General features: G+C 45.9%; 1 protein-coding gene across 6 annotated transcripts in view; it reads right to left on the bottom strand.

Moving 5' to 3' along the window:
* The window catches only part of WDTC1 (WD and tetratricopeptide repeats 1), a 42,228-nt gene that overhangs the window by 6,596 nt on the left and 11,954 nt on the right, over positions 1 to 23,678 (bottom strand). For 2 of the 6 annotated variants that reach the window (XM_075060835.1, XM_032802893.2), the window contains exons 3-14: positions 19,794 to 19,941; positions 16,327 to 16,410; positions 15,336 to 15,382; positions 14,305 to 14,416; positions 12,967 to 13,154; positions 10,885 to 11,067; positions 10,463 to 10,557; positions 9,053 to 9,168; positions 7,683 to 7,758; positions 6,972 to 7,068; positions 5,563 to 5,736; positions 136 to 371 (exon numbers count right to left, since the gene is read on the bottom strand). In XM_075060835.1, the coding sequence (XP_074916936.1) occupies positions 136 to 371; positions 5,563 to 5,736; positions 6,972 to 7,068; positions 7,683 to 7,758; positions 9,053 to 9,168; positions 10,463 to 10,557; positions 10,885 to 11,067; positions 12,967 to 13,154; positions 14,305 to 14,416; positions 15,336 to 15,382; positions 16,327 to 16,410; positions 19,794 to 19,901 (1,516 nt within the window). In that variant the 5' untranslated portion in view covers positions 19,902 to 19,941. Of the gene's footprint in view, positions 1 to 135; positions 372 to 5,562; positions 5,737 to 6,971; positions 7,069 to 7,682; positions 7,759 to 9,052; positions 9,169 to 10,462; positions 10,558 to 10,884; positions 11,068 to 12,966; positions 13,155 to 14,304; positions 14,417 to 15,335; positions 15,383 to 16,326; positions 16,411 to 19,793; positions 19,942 to 21,582; positions 21,768 to 23,678 lie in introns of those variants that run through there. The other 4 variants (XM_032802895.2, XM_075060837.1, XM_075060836.1 and 1 more) reach the window with 3 other exon arrangements.

The following is a 23,678-nucleotide window of genomic DNA, read 5'->3' as shown; positions in this document are numbered from 1 at the left end:
GAGACAGCTTTCAGCCAGGAGATCAATCTATGGACAAACTGCAGTTCAGTGAGCCTCACTTTATAGAAGGGTTGTAAGACTTCCTTCCTGAGTTATACTGGAATCCAACCCAAAGAGCTGAGCATTTGCACCCACCATTATCACTTTTAGAGAAGAGGGCTGCATTGATGTCTCGGTCCAGTGCATCACAAGCGCTGCTATGCGCCTGTTCTGGGAACTTCCCTTTGAAGTCATCCAGACACTCTAGTGCTTCTGACACATACTTCAGTTCAAAGAGACAGCGGGCCAGGCGGAAGTGGGCTTTCAGGTGGCCTGGGTTCAGGGAGATAGCCTTTAAGCAGTCTCTTAAAGCATCATAGTGATCTCCATCCCTGCAGAGAGAAGAACAGACCCTGAAGGGATCTAAATATCCACTACCCTCTTCCACGCTTTGAGCAACACGAGAGCTTGTCATCGACTTCTCAGCTCTCCCTGTACCCGTGGGCTTCCCAAGCATCTCCAACAGCACTTCCTTTCTCACAAGAGCTCTCATTTCATCTCCCAGCTGCTCTGCTCACAGAACTGTGTCTCGACACAGAAGAGGGATCACCTCCTGTTTGAAGACCAGGTCTCTACCTCCCACCCTATTGTGCAGGCACTCTAGTTTCCTGTGCTACTATTTTAAGTCCTACAGATCAAGTCTCATTGCTGCAAGCCAGCCCGTGGTGGGGATCCCTCATCCCCCAAAGGAGCAAGTCCCCAGGCCAAGCCTGCAGAAAGGAGCTCTAAGGCACAGATACCTTTCCAGGAGCACAGTAGCTCAAGTGTTCCCTCTTGTGGGCAAACAGTGCAGCAGTACATTTCCCTTGCCAATGGCCAAGTTAGATGTCCAGCAGGGGGATATAAAACCATCAGGATTTTATATTCCTGATGGACATTTATTTCCAGAGTGGCATTCTCCTCCTGCAATTCATGTTCATCCTGAGGTTTGGGGTTTGTTTTTTTTAAAATGTCTTCTGTAACCCTGACTGGTACCTATTGAGCTAAGTCATAATATCCAACTGGTTACATTGAAAGATGTTTAGGCTAAGCATGCTTAATTGCCCTGTACCCAAGGAGAAAGTGGAGGACAATGCCAACCTGTCTCAGCATGGATTCTGGAAGCAGAAGCAGCATGACAAACCTTTCACTTTGGTATTTAGTTATATTAGATGTGGGCTGAAGGAGGGGATGGAAGCCAGGGTTTTGATTGGGCTGGCAGGCAGCAGTATTAGCTACTCTCCCAAGCTGCCCTCCTGTGCCAGTCTCAGAATTTTTAAAAATAAATTCTAAGTGCTTTTCTTCATGTCCAGCGCTACAGCTGCTGTGCTTTAGTGGAGATGCTTCTAAGCCATAGGAAGAGCTTCTCCTGTTGGCCGTTAATCCACCTCCCCAAGAGGCAGTAGATAGGTTAGTGAGAGAAGCTCTCCTGCAGGCAGACAGCTTATTTATGCAGCAGTCGATATAACTATGTAGCTCAGAGATATGGATTTTTCACACCCCTGAGCAACACAGTTACAGATATAGGTCTGTAGTGTAGACCTGGCATATGGCTTTGTCTGCACTGGCACTTTCATCGCTCAGGGGTGTGAACCCCCCACCCCCACCAACTGTTTGGGTTGCAACAAATAATCTCAAAACTGAACAGAGTAAACTGATCTGCCAGAGCCTGGAACAATTTCTCAGAGAAGCATGAGCTGCCCCATATATATATATATCTCAGTGATGGGGTAACTCAGGTGCCCCACTTGATATTTTAGAACATTAACATTGTTAGCTCTTTCACTGCTCATGAAAGTACATAAGAAAAGAGAGGGGGGAACTCTGAGGCCAGCTCTACCTATAATCAGTATAAACTACATCACTCAGGGCTGTGAAAAATCCACACCCCTGAGTGATGTAGTTATACCAACCTACCCCTCCGTGCAGACAGCACTATGATACAGCTACCACTTCTCCAGGAGGTGGATAAACTATGCTGAGGGGAGCAGCTTTCCTGTCGGCACAGAGCATCTTCACTTAAGCGCTACAGAGGCACCAATGCATTGTTTTAAGTGAAGAACTGCCCTGAGCAGTTCCTTATTTTGGCACCATGGGGAAGACCACCATTTGTTTTTCCCTCCGCTATCAGTGAGTCAAGCAGGCCATCTGGGCCCCAATAAATGGAGCCACGCACAACAAGCACATGCACATTTTTTGAACATCTGCACAGTCTGAAAGCAATGTCGTGATTTTGAGGACTCGTGGGTAGAACTTTGAAGAGCATGGTTATTTCCCCCTCCCCCATCAACTTGACCCCTGAAGGAAGATGTGTGTGATGAGGCCACCAGGCTTTTAAGGGATAATCCCAACCCTAGAAATGTCTTTTACCATCCTTGCTATAACAGCATTGCACCGCCCACAAGTCTTCTGGGCTGAATAGGACTCCAAATCTAGCGAGTCACAAGAAGACTGTGTGAGGTAAAGCAGACTTATCTCTACAGAATGGAATTTGAAAGCAGGTGGTCAGCCCAGAGGCTTTTTATTTATGGAAATATATTTGCAGACCAACAGGTAGCCAGCTGTATCACCACCTGCCCCTTCTACTGCAAAGAAAAATCAAACCACTTTGCAAACATTGGGTTCCTTTCAGACTTAGTGTAAACAATGAAGTTGCACCTGCCTGAATTTAGCCAGTAAGAGTGAACTCATGTGAGGCAGGGGAATACTGGTCCTGCATTACAGCTGGAAGGGTGTGGTAGCGAGAGGTTAAGTGGTTTGTCTGTGAAATTAGTGGCAGAACCAGCATTAACACAAACCCAGCACTTAACACTTTTATACACCTTCAGAAGCACCAGGCCATCAATCCAGCAGTGTGGATGCAGGCTCCCCTGCTCAAATCAGGTCTTTAAAGAACAAATTTTCTATTAGGCAGCTGACATCCAAGAAAAGACTTGATCACAGGCAAAGCTTCAAGTGAAATGGAGACAGAATGTGGCTCTTTTGGTATTTTAAAGAGTTAGTTGTGCTGTTAACTACTTTGACACACCCAAAGAGACTTCAGTCCTCACTGTCAAACTGGAAACAGCCAGCCAGACAGATTGGGTATCAAGAATTTACTATTCTAAAGCAGCAGCTTCCTTCCCAGAGTTACAAGATTTGACATCATGTGAGCTCAAAAGCTTTACATAAAGTGGTTTAATTACAGCCAGTGAAGACTGCTTAGGACACATTGCCTTTAAGTGCAAACTGGGACATTTTCAAATTTTAAGTGACAGAACATTTTTGTTTGAAAACCAGCTATTGAGCATGAACAGTCGCTTTAGGGACAAGTTGGGGGACAGGCTAAGACTTTACAATCCAGAGAGTCTTCCTCCTTCTATACCTGCCCTTGTTCATTAAGAGGGAGGCCAAAGTGAGGCCCAGAGTTCTAGAGCTTAGCCTGCAGCTCCCCTCGCCTTGAGCATGGAGGCCATAGCCCAGGGAGTTCATGTGTCCCAACCTGGGCTGAGGAGCCAGGCTACAATGCATTGTCTCATGTGAGACCCCAGCCTCCATTTGCGAGATGGTGGTAGCTGCCCTTGGCGGGAGAAAAGGAGCCAATCACCATATCCTTTGTGCTCCTGGCAAGTTACTAATATATCCTTCAGTTAAATTCCAAAGATTCCTGTGACACTCTGTACCTCAAAGTAGCACGCGGGAACCCCCATATTCAGGGTCATGTGATTAGGGCAGGTTTTGTACAATGCATGCCTTGTGAGGTATCATTTTTAAAGTCTTGATCTGCTAAACCATAATATCCTGTTGGACTGTATGTACTATCATTGTATGTGATGTCATCAAGTATTGCTATATGTGCTACTGAAATGTGCGAGATTGGGATGCCCACAACCAGCCTTTCCGTTGAAAGAAAGGAGGGCCAGACAGGCACTGATGGCCCATCAAAGAGAATCCACGCTCCCAGAAGCTTCTCAGAAAGTGCACGTAGGCTGTCTGGATGCCACATCACAGCAAGCATCTTTCTAGCAGCAAGAAGGTGGTATAAAGAGAGGCAGACACATCATCACTTAGCCTCTCACTCCCCCAAAAATCTGAACACCTGGGAAATCATCTGGAAGATAAAGACTTTGAACTAGGGAGACTGGACCCCCTTCCAGCCTGGGAGCAATCTGTGTATTGAGGAACTGTAAGCGGTATTTGTACCATCTTTTAGGGTAAGAGACTGATTCAAATCTTGCTTAGTCTGTTTCAGTTAAAAATAAACTTGCAGTCTAAACTCTATTGCTTAAGTAACCAAATGTGATCTCCATGACTGCCACTTATAATCACTTAATTTATCTTTCTGGAGTTAATACATCAGTTTTATATTTTATCTAAAAGTGTTTTTAGCTGAGGTGCTTGGGGAATCTCAACTCAGATTACAAAGGCTGGTGCATGTCCACTTTCCTATGAAGAAATGGCAAACTTATTGATGAGTTTACGCTGTCAAAGGGAACCTTGAGCAGTGCAAGATGGTATATTTCTGGGGTGCAAAGCTGGGGGGGCAGGGAATTGGCTGAAGCCCCTCTATTGATGGGTCCTGAGCGGCTGCGTGATCATTCATGTAACTCAGCTGGGTGTGTCCCTGCCTGTAAATGACTGTTCAATTTCAGTGCCTATCAGCAGCTTGTAGCTTGACATTAGCACCATAGTGCGAGATACAGTCCAGGCCGGTGGGTTTGGAGGGTTCAGTGGTCCCACAGTCCAGGTTGGAAACCTTGTCACAATTACATATGAAAGAAACCTGCTGGAGTTCTAACTGTTCATCTTCTCATCCGAAGAAATATCCTGCTGTTCACCTTCTAGTCAAAAACAGACTCCAACGGGAAGCTGCAGAACTGGAATTAAATTTGCAAACTGGATACCATCAGATTAGGCCTAAATAAAGACTGGAAGCGTTCGGGTCATTACAAAACCTAAACTTAAATTTCACCCAAACTAATTTCTCCCTACTGTTACTCACACCTTCTTGTCAACTGTCTGTAATGGGCCACTCTCTTATTTCAAAAGAGATTTTCTCCCCCCCTTGGTATCCTGCTGTTGATTTATCTCGTTAGACTGATCTCACACTTGGAAAAGCAACCCCCATCCTTTCATATATTTATACCTGCTACTGTATTTTTCACTTGCATCTGATGAAGTGAGTTCTAGCCCACGAAAGCTTATGCCCAAATAAATTTGTTAGTCTCTAAGGTGCCACAAAGACTCCTCTTGTTTTTGCGGATACAGACTAACACGGCTACCACTCTGAAATCTAGCATGGTATAGTTTCAGATGTGCCAACCAACGCCACTTCTTTAGTAAAAGGAATCATTTGTCCTAACACCTCACTGTTGAAGTTTGCCCTGATGCTCAGCCTATGTTTTCCCTTTCACAATTCCCTCCCATTGCATCACCCTAGAGTCTTCTCCGTCCTTGACTTTTATATCCCTCTGAGGCTGCCTTTGTTCCTGTCTTTGCAATACTAACCACTGGCCAGCTACCAACGTTCAGATCAAATTGCAGGCAGTTCTGCATCTTACTTACCACTTGCGCTTCATGTAGGCAGCAGCTCTGTTTCCGTACAGCATGGCGTTGTTGGGTGCTTTCTGAACTGCTCTGCTGTACAGCTGGATGGCTTGCGTCCACTGCTGGCATGCAAATGCCTCATTGGCTTGCTGCTTAATTTTTTCCAGATACGGAGGCAGCTCAATTTGGGGACTGCAGGGAGAGACAGGTGTGGGGTTACAATCACTACGGTAACACTGTAGAGATTTAACTAGACCAAAACTGTTGAAAGTCTAATAGAAGAATTCCATTACACTGAGAAACAAAGGAACAGAGCCCACCGCAGTCATACCAAGGGTCCATCTTGTCCAGTATCTGATAGTGGCCAATACCAGACACTTTACAAAGGTACAACAAACCACATAATGGAATAACCTGAGCTTAGGGAAGTTTCCTTTGAAGCCCTGTCAGCTAAGAGTTGGCTTATGTCCTGGTGCATGAAAACTCATCTTTTTTATTTTAAAAACACTAAGTAATGTAACAATAGGTGCTTTTGTTATCTGTGTGAAGTGTTTAACTCGTCACTAAATTCTACTTGTATCTCTTTGCTTCAGTGATAACCTGTGAAACTTGCCGCTGCAGGGTGTGTTGTGTAAACAATATTTCTTTTAATCAGTTTTAAGTCTACATTCAGTTACACAATTTTTTTTTGAAGAGAGTCAAATAAGCTAGCTCACTTGACTGCACTAAGTCTCTCGACATTTCAAAGATTTGATGAATTACCTCTAGCTTAAGGTGGAACCCCCAAAAAACCAGATACGTTAAACTTCAAGTCTGCCTCTGCTTCCCCAACTACACTTAGTCCTTTTAAAAATAGAGTAGATGTTGGTAATGGCAAAGCGCCATTCTACCTGGTCACTAGTTCAAATCCAGGCCAAGATGATCACGACTGAGTGAACTGACGCTGCCAAATCATTTCACACCAAACAGGTGCCCACATCACAATGAATCCCTTTGCCAGCAAAGGGGAGAATGGCACCATGGGCCATTGAGAGTGTCATCTTTTTCTCCAACCCCACAAAGGCACTCCCTTCAGCTTACCAAGGAGAGACTGTGCTGTGGATAAGTAAAGGAGGTCAGTTTCCACGTGTGACAGGCCAGTTGTGGATTTATTCAGCAATAATTCACCACAACCATAAAAGGAGAAAGATCCTGATGGCCAGGATTTCACCCCATCGTGCTCTTGGCCTAACCTGGCTCTGATTTGCAGTCCATTTGCCACTAGCAGCTGAGTGAATACCGGAACAGTACTCCCTGGGTAATCTTTGCATTAGTAAGTGAAGAAGAAGTCCACTTCACACCTCAGTCAGCAGCTTTGGGTCTCACTGGGAGCACAAGGCACAGAGCAGAACCAGGGGCACATCATCCAAATGAATTTGTCACCTCACCTGATATGTGTTCTTCCCTCGGACAATCTGAATCCGTTGCTGTGGAGGTGAATGCCGTTTGACACTCCATTGGTTGAGGTCTTTCCATTCTGCACTTCTAGGGAGGAGGGCAAGGGGGGGTTGTAAAAATAAAACAATAAAAAAAAACCAGAAGAGTAAAATCCAGCTTGGAATATCTATTCCACCAAAACAGTCAGGCTAGCAGCAGCTCAATTCAGACCAGAAGTAAGTAGCTATAACTCCACTGACTTCAGTGAGTCTGGTTCCTACCGCCAAGTATATGGTAGTAAAAGCATTTGGCAGGGTTGGCTGATGCCCTCGGACATCAGCTACAAATACTTTGCAGGATCCTTCACAACAGATCTCCCAGGCAAAAAAGCTGAATATACCCAGAGCTTCTTCAAGAGTCTCCCGCCTCCCTATTCCCACAGAAAATGGAAGACAAGTGGTCCTGAATGCCTTTCATCTTAACAGGCTGGGCCTGGGCACAAGCCATGACCCCCCCATATTTTCCTCATATCAGCAGTGGTTTTAAGTTTATAGAATAGCCTTGCAACTGTGCTGCCCCATGAAACCTGAGCTGAGCGGGAACCAGAAAAGTAAATGTGCTGCCCCATTCACTTTTCTGGTTCCCGCTCAGCTCAGGTTTCATGCTGGAAAGCAGAATTGCGCTGGGCTTCGCTCTCGCTTCCTATACAGCACCACACTTACCTCCTGAAGAGTGGCACTTCTTTGGCAGGAGAAAAGTGTACGGCCGCTGTTTGCAAGTCAGGTCAAACAAGTAGACCTACAAGGCAATGGGAGAGAGAGAACGCGATTCTAAGGACTCAACGCACAGGCTGTGACACCATGGTGATGAGCAGGATAGAACACCCACCCAGCCAACCGTTTTGCTTTCCATCTATTGCAGAGTTTGGTAGAATGTTATAGACACACATACAGGAAGGAGACAAAGGGCAGAAGTACCAGCCCTGGGACAAGATAAGAGGTTCAGAAAGAACTGTGCTGAGAAATGACCCCTGTCCTACTAAACTAATGGCAATAAAGCCCCCTTGATACCAAAACATACTACAGAAGCAAGAATTGACTGGTGACTGAATGGTTAGTCAAGGCAAAAATGTTCCACCTACAATGTTAATAGGTTAAAAAACCCACCACACACACCCCCTACAAATTTAACTTCAGTCTATACAAACACGTTACTGAACCATTTTGGGGTTTATGACTGGATTGTAAACCATTAGCAGCTGAGACTGGGAAGCAAGTGGGTCACACTAGACGGAGGGAAAACCCATCTATAGGCAAAGGAAGTCTCCCTTCTAGAGAATCCCAGAATTCTGTCCCGCAAAGCCATTGAGCAAGAGTGCATCTGCATAAGAACTGCCAGTCCAGATCAGACTCAAGGTCCATCTAGCCCAATACTCTCTTGCAAATGACATTATCAGAGGCTTCAGAGGAAGGTGCAGAGAATGGCTATGGAATAACCTGCCCACAAGGGAAGTTCCCTCCCTAATCCTTAGAAGTTAACTCTGCCAGCAGGATTTACTTGTCTCACTGCAATCTAAACCAGCCCTCAATTTGCAGTTGTTGATTTCTACCAGGAAGAGATTCACAATAGGGTTTACAAAGACCCAAGAATGTCATCGGATGCTTAGAATGAAACCTGTTAAACATCCGAGGTGGAAGCCATTGTCTCTATAGGCAGAGACAGCTCTTCCTCCACTGGATTCTACCATAGAACTAGCCAGAGGTGGCAGCATAGGAATTAGTGCAGGTTTCCTAAAGCAACTCATTCCCAGTCAGTCATGAGACAATTTCTGCAGCTCTTCCAGATAGGCAAATGTCAACTGCAAAACCAGAGAGTGAAAATGCTACTCAAGTCTGACATTACACTGACCTCTGATGTAAGAGGGTAATCATTAAATCCATGACACAGCCCTTTGAATCAAACTGTATTACAGACACAAATTGCTCAAGGCATGATAAACTCCGTAGAATAATATTAGGGTGAGTCAAGACATGACCCAGCTAACACAGTCTTATGTAAAACTCTTATTCCTGAACTTCAGTTCACATCCTACCTGTTCCCCTCCCATATTGACCAACAACTCCGTGCCATCAGGACTGAAGGTGACGTATGTGGCTACTAAAACTCTCAGCCGGTTGTTGTAGTCTGGCAGCTTCACTGGAAGGTGCCCTGCAGAGAAGAAAGAAACTCTAGCATAGTTTACTTGCTTAACTGGTAGCCCTCAACATCTTCTGCTCCACACTGCTCACCATGTGTTGTGGGAGACTGCTGAAAGAGAGCACATGAATGAAATGTAGTCACATTCCAAGCTATTTCCCAGTTTTCTACTGCTGTAATCTTTACATCACTCTGAGGTGCTCTACCCTAAGGCAGGAAGACTTGCCTTCAATCTTACACAGCCATCCTTTCAGGGCCTCTTACAGCCATGCAGAAGGCTCCTCTACCCAGGTGTAAAGGAATCAGCCTCTGAAGACTGGTGTTTGCAATCCAGCTAAGATCCAAAGACTGCCAAACACTGCTTCAGTGAGAATATCCTGAAGTTCCAGCCATTCACTGGAGTCAGCCACTGTCTGATTCATGGAAGACTCCATTTGAATTTCATTATTTTTCAGCTCTCTAATAATGCTTCTGTGTCTTGGCTCATTGGCACAGCAGAATATGGGCTTCTTGAACACATTGTGCATTAATTGCTCAGCCCACACATGGGTTCTCATGCTTCAGATAGACCAGAGAAGCGTTGAATGGCCAACACAGAAGGATTAAGAACATTAAGGGACCCTATGGTGGGAGCTTATTATAAAGAAGGCTTTCCAGGGGCACAATTCTGATCCTTTTTAATAGATCCATTTCCCAGTTGGACTTGTAGTATTCACTCTGTTTCAGTGCAGTGGTTCAGACCAATCTACATTAGGGGCTTTGGGACAAAAACATACAGAGTGATTAGTGCTGGTAAAGGGCACAGAAAAACAGGTGCCCATTTCTCCATGAGACAGGTACTGAATGAGGCCAAGTTTTCCCTCACATTGGGCCACAAATGCTTCCCCCTCTAAAGGAGAGTTTATAGTCTCTGTGGTTTATTCAGTTCTTGACTCTGCAGTGAAGCTGATTAAAAGGGGACAGCTGCAATGTAGGAGTGGTGACAGCAGCTACATGGTGTGCATGTAGATTGGCCAACATATATCAGTAGACCAAGTTCGTTAGCAATCTACATCAGGTGTGAACCCAAAGCAGAAATGAGAGGGCTAGCCAGCCCCTCCCCAGGTTAATTAATGCATCAGCCTTGCAGGATAGCAGAGCAGGACAGTCCTAGTTTTCATAACATAATAGCTGGTGAGGCTTGGAAGCACATGCAAGAGATTGTAAGCTCTCTTGGGCAGTTTTTTGGTGCTGCATCTAATCACTGACCCTAGCTCCTAGGCCCTGCCAGATAAAAATAATGGTCATATGAGGACAGCAGTTGTACCTGCCACGTAGTACTGCGCCGCACCATCCGGAAGGGGTTTCTGCCGGTCACAGAACGTGTGGACTCCCGCTGAGGGACTCTGCTTCATGCTTTTTCTAGCCAGAAGGGAAAGTGGTTTTATGATTACAACACTCAACTGCCTGAGTTCAACCTGTCCTGAGATGCATTCTTTCTTTGCAAATAAAGCATGTGACAGTTGAGTAATTGCAAACCTGCCCCAAGCCACCACAAGAGTACTAGGCAGTTCCACTTACCTGTGCATAAAGGATGCTGGGGGAGGAAAACTTAGTACCATTGCACAGCTGACAAGGATGGTCGCCAGCTCCTCTGGATGCCCCATTCCCACCATGCAAGGCCTCTTTCAGGTCTCGTGTTACTCACTTCCCTGTCGAGAAGGTCCTATGAGTGACGGCGGCCATTACCTGTGGTTGTGGATCATGCGTATATCATAGAGCCGTACGAAGGGCCCACTGGCTCCCACAGCTAGGTAATTGTTATCCTGGGGGTTGACAGTGAGACACTTGGCTTCCACCAGCTGCCCACAGTATTCGGTAAGGTCTATCAGGACTTCTGAGCGTTTGCTGTTTTCTCGCAGATCATACTGTCTACACAGCAGAAGGGAGAGTTCATTAACCAGTGCCCAGGAAGAATCAACATAGCAATAGAAAGGAGTTTAGCTTGATCACCATGGAAAGCAGAGGAAGAATTCAAATACTGCCATGTTATTACTGCTAAATAGTGACCTAGATTTTACAGGACTGGATGGTTTCTGAGGAGGAAAGAGGACACCCTTCCCCTCCAGGTCTGTTACTGCAGAACCATCACATGAATGCTTCTAGTGTCCCAGGTTACTGGGAGCTCCTTGATTTGATGAACTAAGCCTTGACACCAGGATAACCAACATTTTCTGCTGACAAGTCTGTACTACATGGACATTTATTTAGCACCAACGAGAACTCAGTCATGACCTACCACACACCCAGAGTCCAGTATTAAATCTGGAATAAATAAAATCTTTAAGGGTAGTATCTTTAGTTGTTCTAAAGTCTTAATGAGGATTCTGGAGGAGAATCTCATAGGACATTGCATCTGCCTTCCTCTGCTCCTTCTGATGGAGATACGACTGTTCTTTTCTCACCTCATTTTCTGTAACAGGAAATGTCCTCCCCTTTTCCTCTATTTACGAAAAAGATACCCTTTATTTCAATCTGAACCATTCAGATTTTTTGGGGGGTAAGAGGGAGAGAGGGACTAGACCAAGCTCTTTGGGGCAGAAATTCTCACTACATATGTGTACAGCTCCTAGCACAATGGGGCCCTTACCTGTTGGCCTCTAGGCACTAAAAATCTAAGATATGGCCTCTCATCCATCCACACAGCTAAAACTCTACTCCAAGTGCTCATCCTTCATGCTGCCCTTGACAAATGCAACCTTGCCCCACTCATATCCATTCAGAATGCCACTGCAAAGACAAATTTTCCTAGCCAGTCATATCACCCCTCTCTGCCTCCCCTTTCTCTAACTCAGAACATTAACTAAGGGCATGTCTTCACTGGCAATGTTAAAGCAGTGCTGCAGCAGCGCTTTAACGTGGCTTGTGCAGTCGAGGCATAGCGCTGGGAGAGGAAAAAAAACAGCCACTTACACGAGGGGCATAGGTCCCGGCACTGGTGCACTGTCTATACTGGCATGTTACAGAACTGAAACTTGCATCGCTTGGGAGGGGTGGGGGAGGAAGAGGAGTGTTTTTTCAAACCCCTCAGTGAGAAAGTTGCAGCGCTGCGAAGTGCCAGTGTAAACAAGTTTAAGCATCTTCACTTTCAAGGTTCTTTGCAATCAATCCCCATCCTACTTCTCTCTCATTCACCATTGAGCTTCACCACTAATTGGCCCAAAATACCAGCCTCCACTGCCCAGTTGTTAACTTTTCAAACAAGCAACTTTTGCAGTCTTCCATCCCATGCTGCCCCTCATGTTTGGGAGGAGCCCCCCAGAAAAATCCAAGAAGCTACCTCTCTAGCCACCCTTCAAATCCCTCCTCAAAAAAAACTCTTGCCGTGAGGACTACCAAAAACTTGACAACCATTAGGTGGCTGGTGTGCTGAGACCACTGCCCTATCACCAATATTGTCTCATTGCTTCCTTGTACCCCCACCTACTGCATCCATCTGTTGTCCATCTTATACTTAAATTGTAATCCCCTTGGGGCAGGACCAACTTTTTATTCTGAGAACAGCGCCATAATGGGGTCCAGGTGAATGACTAGGGCTATGGCAGTGCAAATAATAAATCAAGTCACAAGAAGCAGACAGTGTCAGTAATAGTCAAACCAGTGAACCAAAGTTCCCCTTCATTTATTAATGGAACTGTGCCAACCCAAGAGGAAGGGGCAGGGAATTGAGTGAACTGAGGGTGTCAGTGACCACTCAAGCAAGACTACTCTGATAAAGGTCTCTCTCAGTACCAAGAGCTACTTCCCAGAACGAGCACCAAAGCTTTTTACCGGATGAGCCCATCCTCTGCTGCGCTCCAGAAGGTGTTGGGCCACATTGGGGCCGTGGCAATACGCTTGACCCTGTTGGTGTGGTCACCAAACATGTGGATGGTTTCCTTGACAGTCAAGTCATGAACATGCACCTTGGAGTCTGCAGCTCCTGTGATGAGGATCCGATCCCCTGAATGTGGCAAGAACTGTGGAAGGAAGAACAGGGATTCAAACCTGGAAGAGCTTTAGACATTTCAACCGCCACTTTACAGTCATCCAACCAGTGATAGCCTGGCTGCTGCTTCATCTCCCTTTGCAACAAGGTGCTGTAGCTACAGTTACAGCCTGAAAGAGCTTGGATCACAACAGGCAACAATGCACTAGAACAGGAGCTCCTGGCTGTGAAATCAAAGCTTTACGGATGGCAGGTCATTCTTATTTGAAACAGGCAAAGCAACTCTTGCCTTCCTGTAGCATTTACAGAGAAGACAAGACTGAGTCTAGATTGTAGGGCTCTGCATGCAGCCAACTGTGGCTACCACTGCTTGTGCTCAGCATGACAAGTGACCAGTCTCCAGTTTTCCTTCTGTAAAGGGGGATGGTTTGACAGTAAATTCTTCCTCCATTTAAAGATGTCTGTTACATTTCACAGGGAGATGTAAGCTACTCCCAACTGCAGCAGAGTAGCAATCAAAGCCACGTGGCCAGATATCTAGGTAAGGTTCTAATATGGTGCTCTTTAATATAATAATGGAACACCTCTCAATCTTTTTAATCATCACAGCACCCACGCTGAGGTAAGGAAATGCTATTATCCCCAGCTGTAAAATGTAGAAACTGAGGAACACTCGAGCGACTAAATGGTTTGTCCAATGCCCCACAGAATGTCTGTGCTGGAGCAAGGAACTGAACACAGGTTTCCTGAGTCTCAAGCTAGCACCCTAACCACTGTATCATCCTCTCTCTATGCACGTGGAGTAACCTGTAATTATGTATGTTCCTTGCATACGCTTACTGTACAAATCTCTACAAGTCTCCAACAATGTGACATACAATGCAGTTCTCTCTACTGCATTTTTTTTGACCCTGATTGATACAGCCACCATTACCAGTATTTATATGGATACATGACCAAGCTCAAAGGACTGCACAGGCTGAGATGCAGAATACTACATCTAATATAGCTTTTCCTAATACTGTAAGTCTTTAAATTTAGTACTCTTTGGAGAACTTGTTTATGGAAAAATATTCCTCAGCAACAAGTTATTTTCATGCAAATCATAAACACCAAGCCCCATATATCTGTGCCTTCTTTCCACTTCTCTTTTTCAAACACACACCTGGGGCCCCACTCACCTTGACAGAGAAGATATTTGCAGTATGCCCTGTGTGCATAGAAAGAAGCTTCTTGTGATGCAGGGGATCCCACACAATGGTATGCTGGTCATCGGAGCCAGAAGCCAGCAAGCTGAAAAAAAAACCAAGAGAGCAGAGTGCTACAAGCATTGCTCCAATCCCAGTTGTGATTAGCTGCTCAGCCACTCATCCTGTCAGCCCACATCCTGTCATTCACAACTGGTCCTCAAATGTGCCCCTCACCAGAATTGATGCAGTGGTTCATAAGCATGTGTGTCAGGAGAAGCAGGCACAAGTGGCAGAACTGGCCTACTTCAGCAGAAGAGGCATGGAACAGGGGACCAGACAGTGATGCCAACAGATGCCATGACCTTCAGCCTGAGAAATACCCCTTGGAGCCAAATTCCTCCCTCATGTACATGAAACTCCCATTGACTTGCGGATTTGGGTGAGGACCACAGGACAGAATGTAGGCCGTGGTAATTGGCTCAAACACAGTAGAGACTCTTATACTTATTTCCTAGGTGGATATTGTTTACTTCACTTGTGCTAGTTATTAAACACAAATGCTTTAGTATATGATAGTGCAGAGAAGGAGGTTATCAGATGGAGAGAGGGACTCTTCCACCCTCTACCCCTACACTCTGCTTCTTCACCAGAGAAGCACTCAGACAACAGCATAGGGAAAGAAAAAAAGAGAAATCCACCACCCCAGCCCCATAAGGGTACAAATCCCAAAGAGCCACTGTGCCACAACCCTAGTTAAGTGGATGGGACTCTAGCTCTCTATGGAAGAGGATCCTTCACTTGCCATCCAGCCCCAGTTTCCTTTACAAACTCACAAAAGGAGCATTTCCAGATGTAGCCTGGTTTCTAAATTCTAGGAGTTAGAGTTCAAAACCTTTAGCCTCAGCCCTCATTCATTTCACTGGGAAGAAGAAATGGTCCCTTAGGATAAGATGATCCTCAGCCCACTCATGGGAGAGTCTGGGCCATCAGTTTGTTCATCTTGAATTGAGACACATACTTACTCTCCTTTCTCATTCCATTCCAGACAGTTGACGCATCCAGAGTGACCCTGAGCAAAGAAGGGAAGAGAATGTTACACAAACTGCAGACTTATCAAGGACTATTATGAAACAAGGACATAGCAAGCACCCCACTCAACTTGTTCTGATATAAACAGCTTTCTATTTCAGACACCCTTACCTACACCTCAGATAGGCACCTCCAGGAAAGAAAGGCATGCTCTAGCTTGTTAGGAAAAAATAATAATTTACAACCGGATACAACAGCAGCTCAGCCTTAGAGGCTAATGCAGAGATACTGCTGTGCACAAGGAAAGGTGACTGTTTCAAAAGCTCTTGGCTAGGCTGAGAATCATGTGCATAGATCCCTGGGGCATGCAGGGAAGATGTGCTTTCATTACCTCCCTCTGAGAGGCATCTTGCATTTGGGTGAATGTGCAATATACTTCCAGCCTATCTAACAAAGGATTACAAAAGGAACCGCTGGAGTGCCCAGTCAGCATTTTGGGAGGTGGGGGGGGGAGGTTGATGAAGGAGAGGAAGATGGAGTTGAAGAGGGGTGTAGGAAGAAAAAATCTGTCTTCCCATTGATACAAATTCAAACTCTCAAAGATTTGTAATCTGTTTCGGGAGCGTCCGACTGCAGTGTGACAGTTCATTTATTGGTTTCTAAGGCACTTACTGCAGTCACAAATGTCACAGGAAGAAGTCAGGCCATCAGACTGAACTAGGCGAGGTTTGCCTATATCAAAAACAAACTACGAGTAGGATTAGTGCCTGTCCCGGGTACAAGACAGTTGTTGTAAGGTGCATTAGTAGAGTCATGTACACTCTAACCTATTACACTGTTCCTGGCTCTAGCATAGTGCTAGAAGTGCCCCACATTGAGGAGACAAAAAGAGAGTATAAGTCTATGGAGCTCAGACTGGTGTGTGTTATGCAGTTTAATGTGGAACAGGTAGGTAGTTTAGTTCTTCTTGCACTGTTCACTTACCTGCAACTCTGCTTCTAGGCCCAGGCGTCGGATGAATGGGTCAGTGACGTGATAGTGCCGCTCAAAGCCCAGGGCGCCCTTCTCCTGTGAAGGAAAACCACTACACTTACTACAGCAAGCACAGAACACTCCCTTATCCCGGACATTGAAAACATATACAACCCCCCTCCCAAAATGGGCCATGGCACCAGCCAGATGCCTTTCCTCTGGCAAGGACACAGTTTTCTTATCAGCGTGAATAACACTCATGCACAGGGTACTTTGTACTCTCCAGTTCAGAAAGAGAGAAGCTATCATTTCACCACTATTCGTGATAAAACCTCAATTGCCAGACACCTGAGATAAGAATCAGGGTCACCCAAGGAAAAGAAAAAACAAGGTTGCCCGTTTTATATTTTTTGCCAAAAAGATAACACCCAAGAGTTTGAAGGAGGGCTGATCTTTTGGCAAGCACAGGCTGAAGGCCAGAAGCTTCAGGTCACAGCTGAGGGATAAAAGCAAGCACTAGATTAGAGCTATTCAGAAAAGTTACCCTGTCCTGAAGAACCAAGTGTCATTTTACTACAAAATTCACACTTGCATTTTCACTGTTCCAAGGCTATTCTCAGTCTTTCCAAGACCTTTAACCACTAGACAGGAGATAGTCGGGATATTGAACCGGACAGCCTTCTTTACCTCACAGACAGAGGAACAGAACGAAGGCATACAACTGCAGTACCATTCGCACAGGCTGTTCCACAGAGAAGAGAACAGTTACCACAATGCAGTGCCAATACAAACGAAGAAGAGGAGGAAAATGAAGGATGGTTGTTTCCCCATGTTCCTTAATGAGATCATAGATAGGTTAGTAGTTGGCTCGGATGAAGGAAGACTAACTGCAGAGGCAGTATATTCCTAGTTACACCATATATCACCCTAACTCTTTATTCATGAAATGCAGAGAGGATCTATACTATTAAGCTTCTTATATAGACCTTGTGACCACAGTATCTGAGCCCCTTCTGGCAGTATGTTCAGCAACAAGATCCACACCCATCAAGTGTAGTTCTCTCTCCCCCACAAAGATAAATGTGTTTTTAGATAATTTGATAGAATACATGTATACTGCTTGTACTTGCAAAAGTAAGCTCAGGAGTGTGCACCTTGCACTTGGAGCAGAAAGTTGCAGGGTCTGATGGTTAATTCCTGTGGAAGTTCATTCCACACTTTTTGGATCTGCCCTAGAGAAAGCTCCACCTCCACATCTGAATAGGGTCTACCATTGTTGAGCACAGTTCTATTGTGCTTGAAGAGCAGAACTGTGCAGACAGGTTGCCAACACCAATTCAAAAATACAGGAGAAACCCAGAGGTCCAGGGGCTGCTAAGGCACGACTGAGGGGTGGCTGGGCCAAAGTTGAGTGGCAGTGACCCTGTGCACTGGATCAAGTTGCCAACCAGTAGCACTACCCTTGTTGAAATGTGGGATAAAAGGTGTCTGCCCCCTACTAAAATCAGCACAAGACAGTATTTTATTTAAATAAGGGACATCCCTTAAAATACAGGACTGTTGGCAATCCTACCTGAAGTCCTTGCCTGGAGCTTTAGACAATCTTTTAGGCATCCTGAGCCCAAACCACTGAGCACCTAACACTTTAGTCTAGAGAGTGTGGCACAGCAGCAGATGTATACTTTAGTGCAGTGGTTTTCAAATTACAGGTCCCAACCCAGTACTGGGTTGTGGAACGTAAGGCACTGGGGTCACAGGGGCTATGGTCAGCAGCATCGACCGGGCCGTTACAAGCCCTATCAGCAGTGCTGCCTGACAAAGGCAGGCTAGTCCCTACCTGTTCGGACACTGTGCTGCGCCCTGGAAGAGGCCAGCAGCAGGTCTGGCTCCTAGGAGGTTGGGGGTGGAGGGGCGCGGACGCCTGGGGGTCTGTGCGCTGCTACCACCCTGAGCATCAGCTCTGCATTCCCATTGGCTGGGAACCGGCCAACGGGACCTGGGAAGCAATAACTGCAGGCAAGAGCCTTGCAGAGGTGCTTGCATACATCTGCCTAGGAGCCGGACCTGTTGCTAGCCGCTTCCAGGGCGCAGCGTGACCTGCAATGCCAGGACAGGCAGGAGGCCTGCCTTAGCACCCCCACTGCGCCACTGACTGGGAGCCACCTGAGGTCACAGGCACCAACTTTTGTGGGCACCAGTAGGTGCTCGTGCACCCCCCCCGGCCTTGGCCCCGCCCCGACTCTCTCCCCCACCCCATTGGATCCCTCCTCAAATTTCTGCCCTTGCCCTGCCTCTTCCCCAAGTGCCGCTGCATTACTCCTTCTCCCCCTTCCCTCCCAGGCTTGCATGAAACAGCTGTTTAGTGGCACAAGTGCTGGGAGGAAGGGGGGAAAAGCAGGATGTCGCAGCCCGCTCAGGGGAGGAGGTGGCAGAGGTGAACTGGGGCATCGGGGGGCAGGTTGAGGGGCTGCCGGTGGGTGCTCTGCACCCACCAATTTTATCCCGTGGGTGCTCCAGCCCCAGAGCACCCATGGAGTCAGCGCCTATGCCTGAAGTAAGCCTGCACCCCAACCCCATGCCCCAATCCCTTGACCCAGCCCTGAGCCCCCACAAACCCAAAGCCCCCTCCTGTACCCCAAACCCCTCATCCTTGGCCCCACCCTGCAGCCCTCATCCCCACACCCGAACTCTGAGCCCCTCCCACACCCCAAAGCCCTCATCCCCAGTTCCACTGGGTCATGAACTTGAACAATTTTCTTCAACTGGGTTGCCAGGAAAAAAGAAAAAAAAAAAAAAAGTGTGAAAACCACTGCTTTGGATGTTCTGCTGTCCTGCTCAGTACCTGGAAAGGAGGCAGTGCTGGCACGATTATAATCTTGCCTGTTTCATCCCATTTGCTCGCAAACATTTACAGATTTAAGACACAAACAATTTAAATACCATCCTACAACTCCAAGACACAATGGTAACGAGTGCCTTAGAGATACAGATACTAGCACCACACAAACTTTTTTCTTTTCTAAACTGTTAAGTGTCCAGAGCAAACTGCGCGGGAAGAATAGAATTGTCACAGCTGAAACTTGGCCAGGACTCAGAGGTTAAACACCTCTAAAAAGAGATTTTAATTGATCACAAGTCATCAGAACCTCTTGGGTGTCATCCAAGATGGTAACTTCATCAGTACAGTATCCCCAACACTATGCTTGGGACTAGCTCAACATCTATCTACTCTGAAGGAAAGTGGTGCCCTACCTAATCCACGGCACAACTTCCTGCTGCAGCAAAGTTTCCCAGCCAAGTGTGAATCCTTCCCAGAGCTAACAAAATCACAGCAAGATTTTTTGGGGGTGGGGTGGGGAGGGGAAATGACAGATATTTAGTTCTGTGAGGACTATCCCCACAGAAACGGCTCCAGCATGAATATTACACTCTCCTTACCCATCCACCAACCACAAATAAGAGTCTTGAATGACACATACCTTGATCTGCCTGTGGATGAGGTCTCGAGTAATGTTTACTTTTGCCATCTTCTCACAATGAGGCAGACAAAAGAAAGCTATAGGAGGAGCTGCAGTGCATTCAAGCATTCCAACAAAGCAGAGATCCACAGTAAAGACATTTAATTACCTACAAACAAAAAAATAAAAAAAAAAACTTAACATGTCATGTTAAGTGTTGTCTCCAACTAATGGCAGCGCTGAGCTCCCTTCACAAAAAACTGGTGAGCCTCGAGCAAGGCTCCTCCACCTAGCTCAGGAGTGAGAAGCAGCGACTCGGAAGGGAGATGGCTGACAGTAAGGATATGGCTACACTTGAAACTTCAAGTGCAAGTGTGGTCACAGCACCAGCACTGGGAGAGAGCTCTCCCAGCGCTGCACGTACTCCACATCCTCATGGGGTTTAGCTTGTAACACTGTTTACACTGGCGCTTTACAGAGCTGTAACTTGCAGCGCTTGAGGGGGGGGGTGTTTTTTCACACCCCTGAGCGAGAAAGTTGCAGTGCTGTAAAGCGCCAGTGTAGCCAAGGCCTAAGAGGACAGAACAATTGTTTCTAGGGAAGCCCTGTCAGCAGCAGAGACCTTGAAGGTACTGAGGCCATCGATGCAAGTCTTGGGTCTCTCCTACCCCCAACCCAATCAGTGTAATAAGAGTATTTAGACTTTTGGGGCTAGTCTACACTAGAAGTGCTATAGCGGTGCAGCTGCACCAATTCAATGCATCTGGTGAAGACGCTCCGTGCTGACGGGAGCTCTCCCATCAGCATAATAAAAACATCTCTGTGAGAGGCAGTAGCTATGTTGGCAGGAAAAGCTCTCACCGGCACTTAGGTCAGAGTAACTTGCATCACTCCAAAGGTGGCTTATTCACATCCCTGAGTGACAGACATTATACAGACGTAAGTGATAGCGTGTACAAGCTCTTTCATATGTATGCTTTCTAGGCTTTTGCTTCTAGCCAGGAGGCTCCATTTTAAAATAAAAACAAATTGGAACTAAATGCAACCGATTATCACTACATTTGATTACGAACTATAGTAAGTTACTAGAAGAGCCTAAGTGTTCCTTCGATATGATAAAGGCTAATTAGTGATCAGACATCACTGCCATCTTGACAGTCAGATCATCAACTGGTGACTTTTTGAATGCAAGAAGGGATCTGTTTTGAACAAACTAAACAAGATAATAAAGGTGGTTAATTTTCAGGGAGTAAATTAACAACTTGCCTAAAAGCTTTGAAATTTGAGTCTCAGCATAGGAATGTGAAATACATTCTTGTGTCTCAATCCTGTTCCCAACGAGAGGTTCAGCTGATGGTGTATAAATAAAACCTCACCTCCCAGTAAGGTTAACCTCATTGGGTATGGCTACACTCACACTTTACAGCACTGCAACTTTTGCGCGCAGGGGTGTGAAAAACACCCTCTTGAGCGCGGCAAGATAGAGCGCTGTAAAGCGTCAGTGTAATCAGGGCGGCAGCGCTGGGAGCGCTGCTCTGACCACACTCACACTTCAACCGCAGCGCTGCCACTGCAGCGCTTTGAAATTCTAAGTGTAGCCATACTCTCAGTTACTAAGGATGCTGTACCTGTCATTGTTTCAATATTTCTAAACCCAGTTTTGAAAGTTCAGATTTTAATATACATTCTGTGTTATAGGATACCAGAACTAAAGGTGACAGTCTCTTTAATGCGCATTCATGAGTATTAATCTAGCTTGCTCTCACTATACAACTCCAAATAAGGGTAACATTAAGGATCTCATTTAAACCTGTAAGTATCAGGAAATACTAAGCAGAGATTGAAATTCAGGAATAACAGGGAAGTTAGAACTCCTAAAAGTGAACTTCTTAGCAGTGCATAGCAGTCGATCAAATAAATAGGTCTTGCTGAGTGGGGTTGTGGAGAGAAGAAACAACGAGGTGGGATAGCCCGTCACCCCAGAAGTCTGGGAACAATTCCTAGAATAGATCAGGAAAGACACTGAATGTTATTGTCTTATTCTTACCTCTTTGCACACATCTTAAAACAAAATTTAGTAAATTCTGCACATCAGAAGCTAAGGGTTTGAATAGCAGAAGGTACTGCAGATCAGGATGAGAAGAGGGGTTTGGACAGCAGGTCTGTACTGTATCTAGGTATGGCCAGCGCTACTGGGCCTTCGCTGAGTCTAGGCCAATGCAGTCAATTTGCCACTACACATGCACACTTGATCCAGATTTTGTTTACATATGAAGTGATACCAGAAAGCTGGTGTGTATGCCTATTAGGAGACCTTACATTTTTACGTGATCTTAACATTACCCATATTAATCCCACCTCCCAGACTCAGTGTTAAAAGGCAGCATTGTGAATGCATACAAGTCATCAACATTTCTAACCATGAGGTAAGATGATTAAACTATCAGATTTTATAACTAACCTCTGGTTATCCAGGCCAGTTTACCAACGTTAATAAATTCCATAAGGGAATAACACATCTTCTGTAGTTAGCCCAGCAGCAAACCCAGTGGCAACAAATAAGATTATCTGGAATGGAGTGTGACACTTTGTGCAGAACAGGGATGGGGAGTTGGCTCCTACTTCCCCTTCTATGCCCAACACTGGGAAAGGGAGATCAGCCTGACTCAGCAACTCAGAGGCAGACACAGAACTGCAGGGCCCCCAGAAGCACAGGGCACCAAATCATTACTTGTGCCCAAGGCCACTCCTGGGTAAAACACATCAATGTGCAAAACAAGCTACTTTGTCAGAGAAACCAGTAAAGACTGTTTCCAGTCAGGCACTTTCCTGCTAGGCTTTGAGTGAAGATAAGAGAACTTCTCCTGACTTCTCTGGGAAGGGAAGATTCAAGTTTTGACAGACTTGACTTTTCAGCAGTAAGCTTTACCTGTGATCTTTCCCACAGTACCTCCGCAGGCAATCTTTCCAAGCAACGGGTCTCTACCTGCACTTCTTCCAGAGTGAATCTCCATGGATTACTCAACTTTACATTGCCTTGCCAGGCTACAAAACCCCTATTCCCAGTGTACGGTTAGTACTGTATACCCCTTTGCAGTCCCTCACAAGTGTACCCCCAATGACAGCTTTCACTAATAAATTCCCCCCCTTTGGTGAGAACCCCACAGTTCTACAACTCTGCCTGGGGAATCAGATCCCATTTCCAACAGCGGTTACATGACAGGCCCAACTGGATTTGGCATCTACAAAACACTGACCTCCATGAAGCTGTGATCAGTGGTAGGTAGAGTGGTTTTGAATTACCTTTTTGTAAATAGACATATGGTCCATTCACCCCAAGGTACAATGCACACAGATAAAAGGGTTAGTATCCCAAGAGGTCTGCACACCTGGGCCTTGCCTAAATCTTATCACTTCTTCAAAAACACAGGCAAGCCTGGCTGCCTCAGAAATACCACAGGGCCTCTGTCTCAGACTGACTGCCCCTGTTGCATTCTCTGCCTCTCAGTCTCTCCCCATATGAGGCTGCAGTCAACTGAAATGCCAAGCAGATAAGCTGAGGTACATAAAAATATTAATAAAAACGCAGATCTCCCTCCTTCTCCACATAGGCCAACACAAACTGGCACTTAGTGGGGGACTTCCCAAATTCTGCAACTTGTTAAAAGTGGCCCAAGAAAGGCATTTACAGTCTTTTAGAAAGTGCCATTTATGAGTAAATCTCCCTCCTCCCCCCGTTTTGAACATCCTGAACAACCAGTTCGCTGAAGGAGCACAGTGACAAGCCAAGTATCAGAGGGGTAGCTGTGTTAGTCTGGATCTGTAAAAGCAGCAGAGAATCCTGTGGTACCTTATAGACTAACAGACATTTTGGAGCGTGAGCTTTCGTGGGTGAATACCCACTTC

Source organism: Chelonoidis abingdonii, chromosome 25 (assembly GCF_003597395.2).
Source record: "Chelonoidis abingdonii isolate Lonesome George chromosome 25, CheloAbing_2.0, whole genome shotgun sequence".
NCBI classification, from domain to species: domain Eukaryota; kingdom Metazoa; phylum Chordata; order Testudines; family Testudinidae; genus Chelonoidis; species Chelonoidis abingdonii.
Note: the sequence above shows the minus strand (reverse complement) of the source record. Positions and strands in the feature narration are given on the sequence as shown.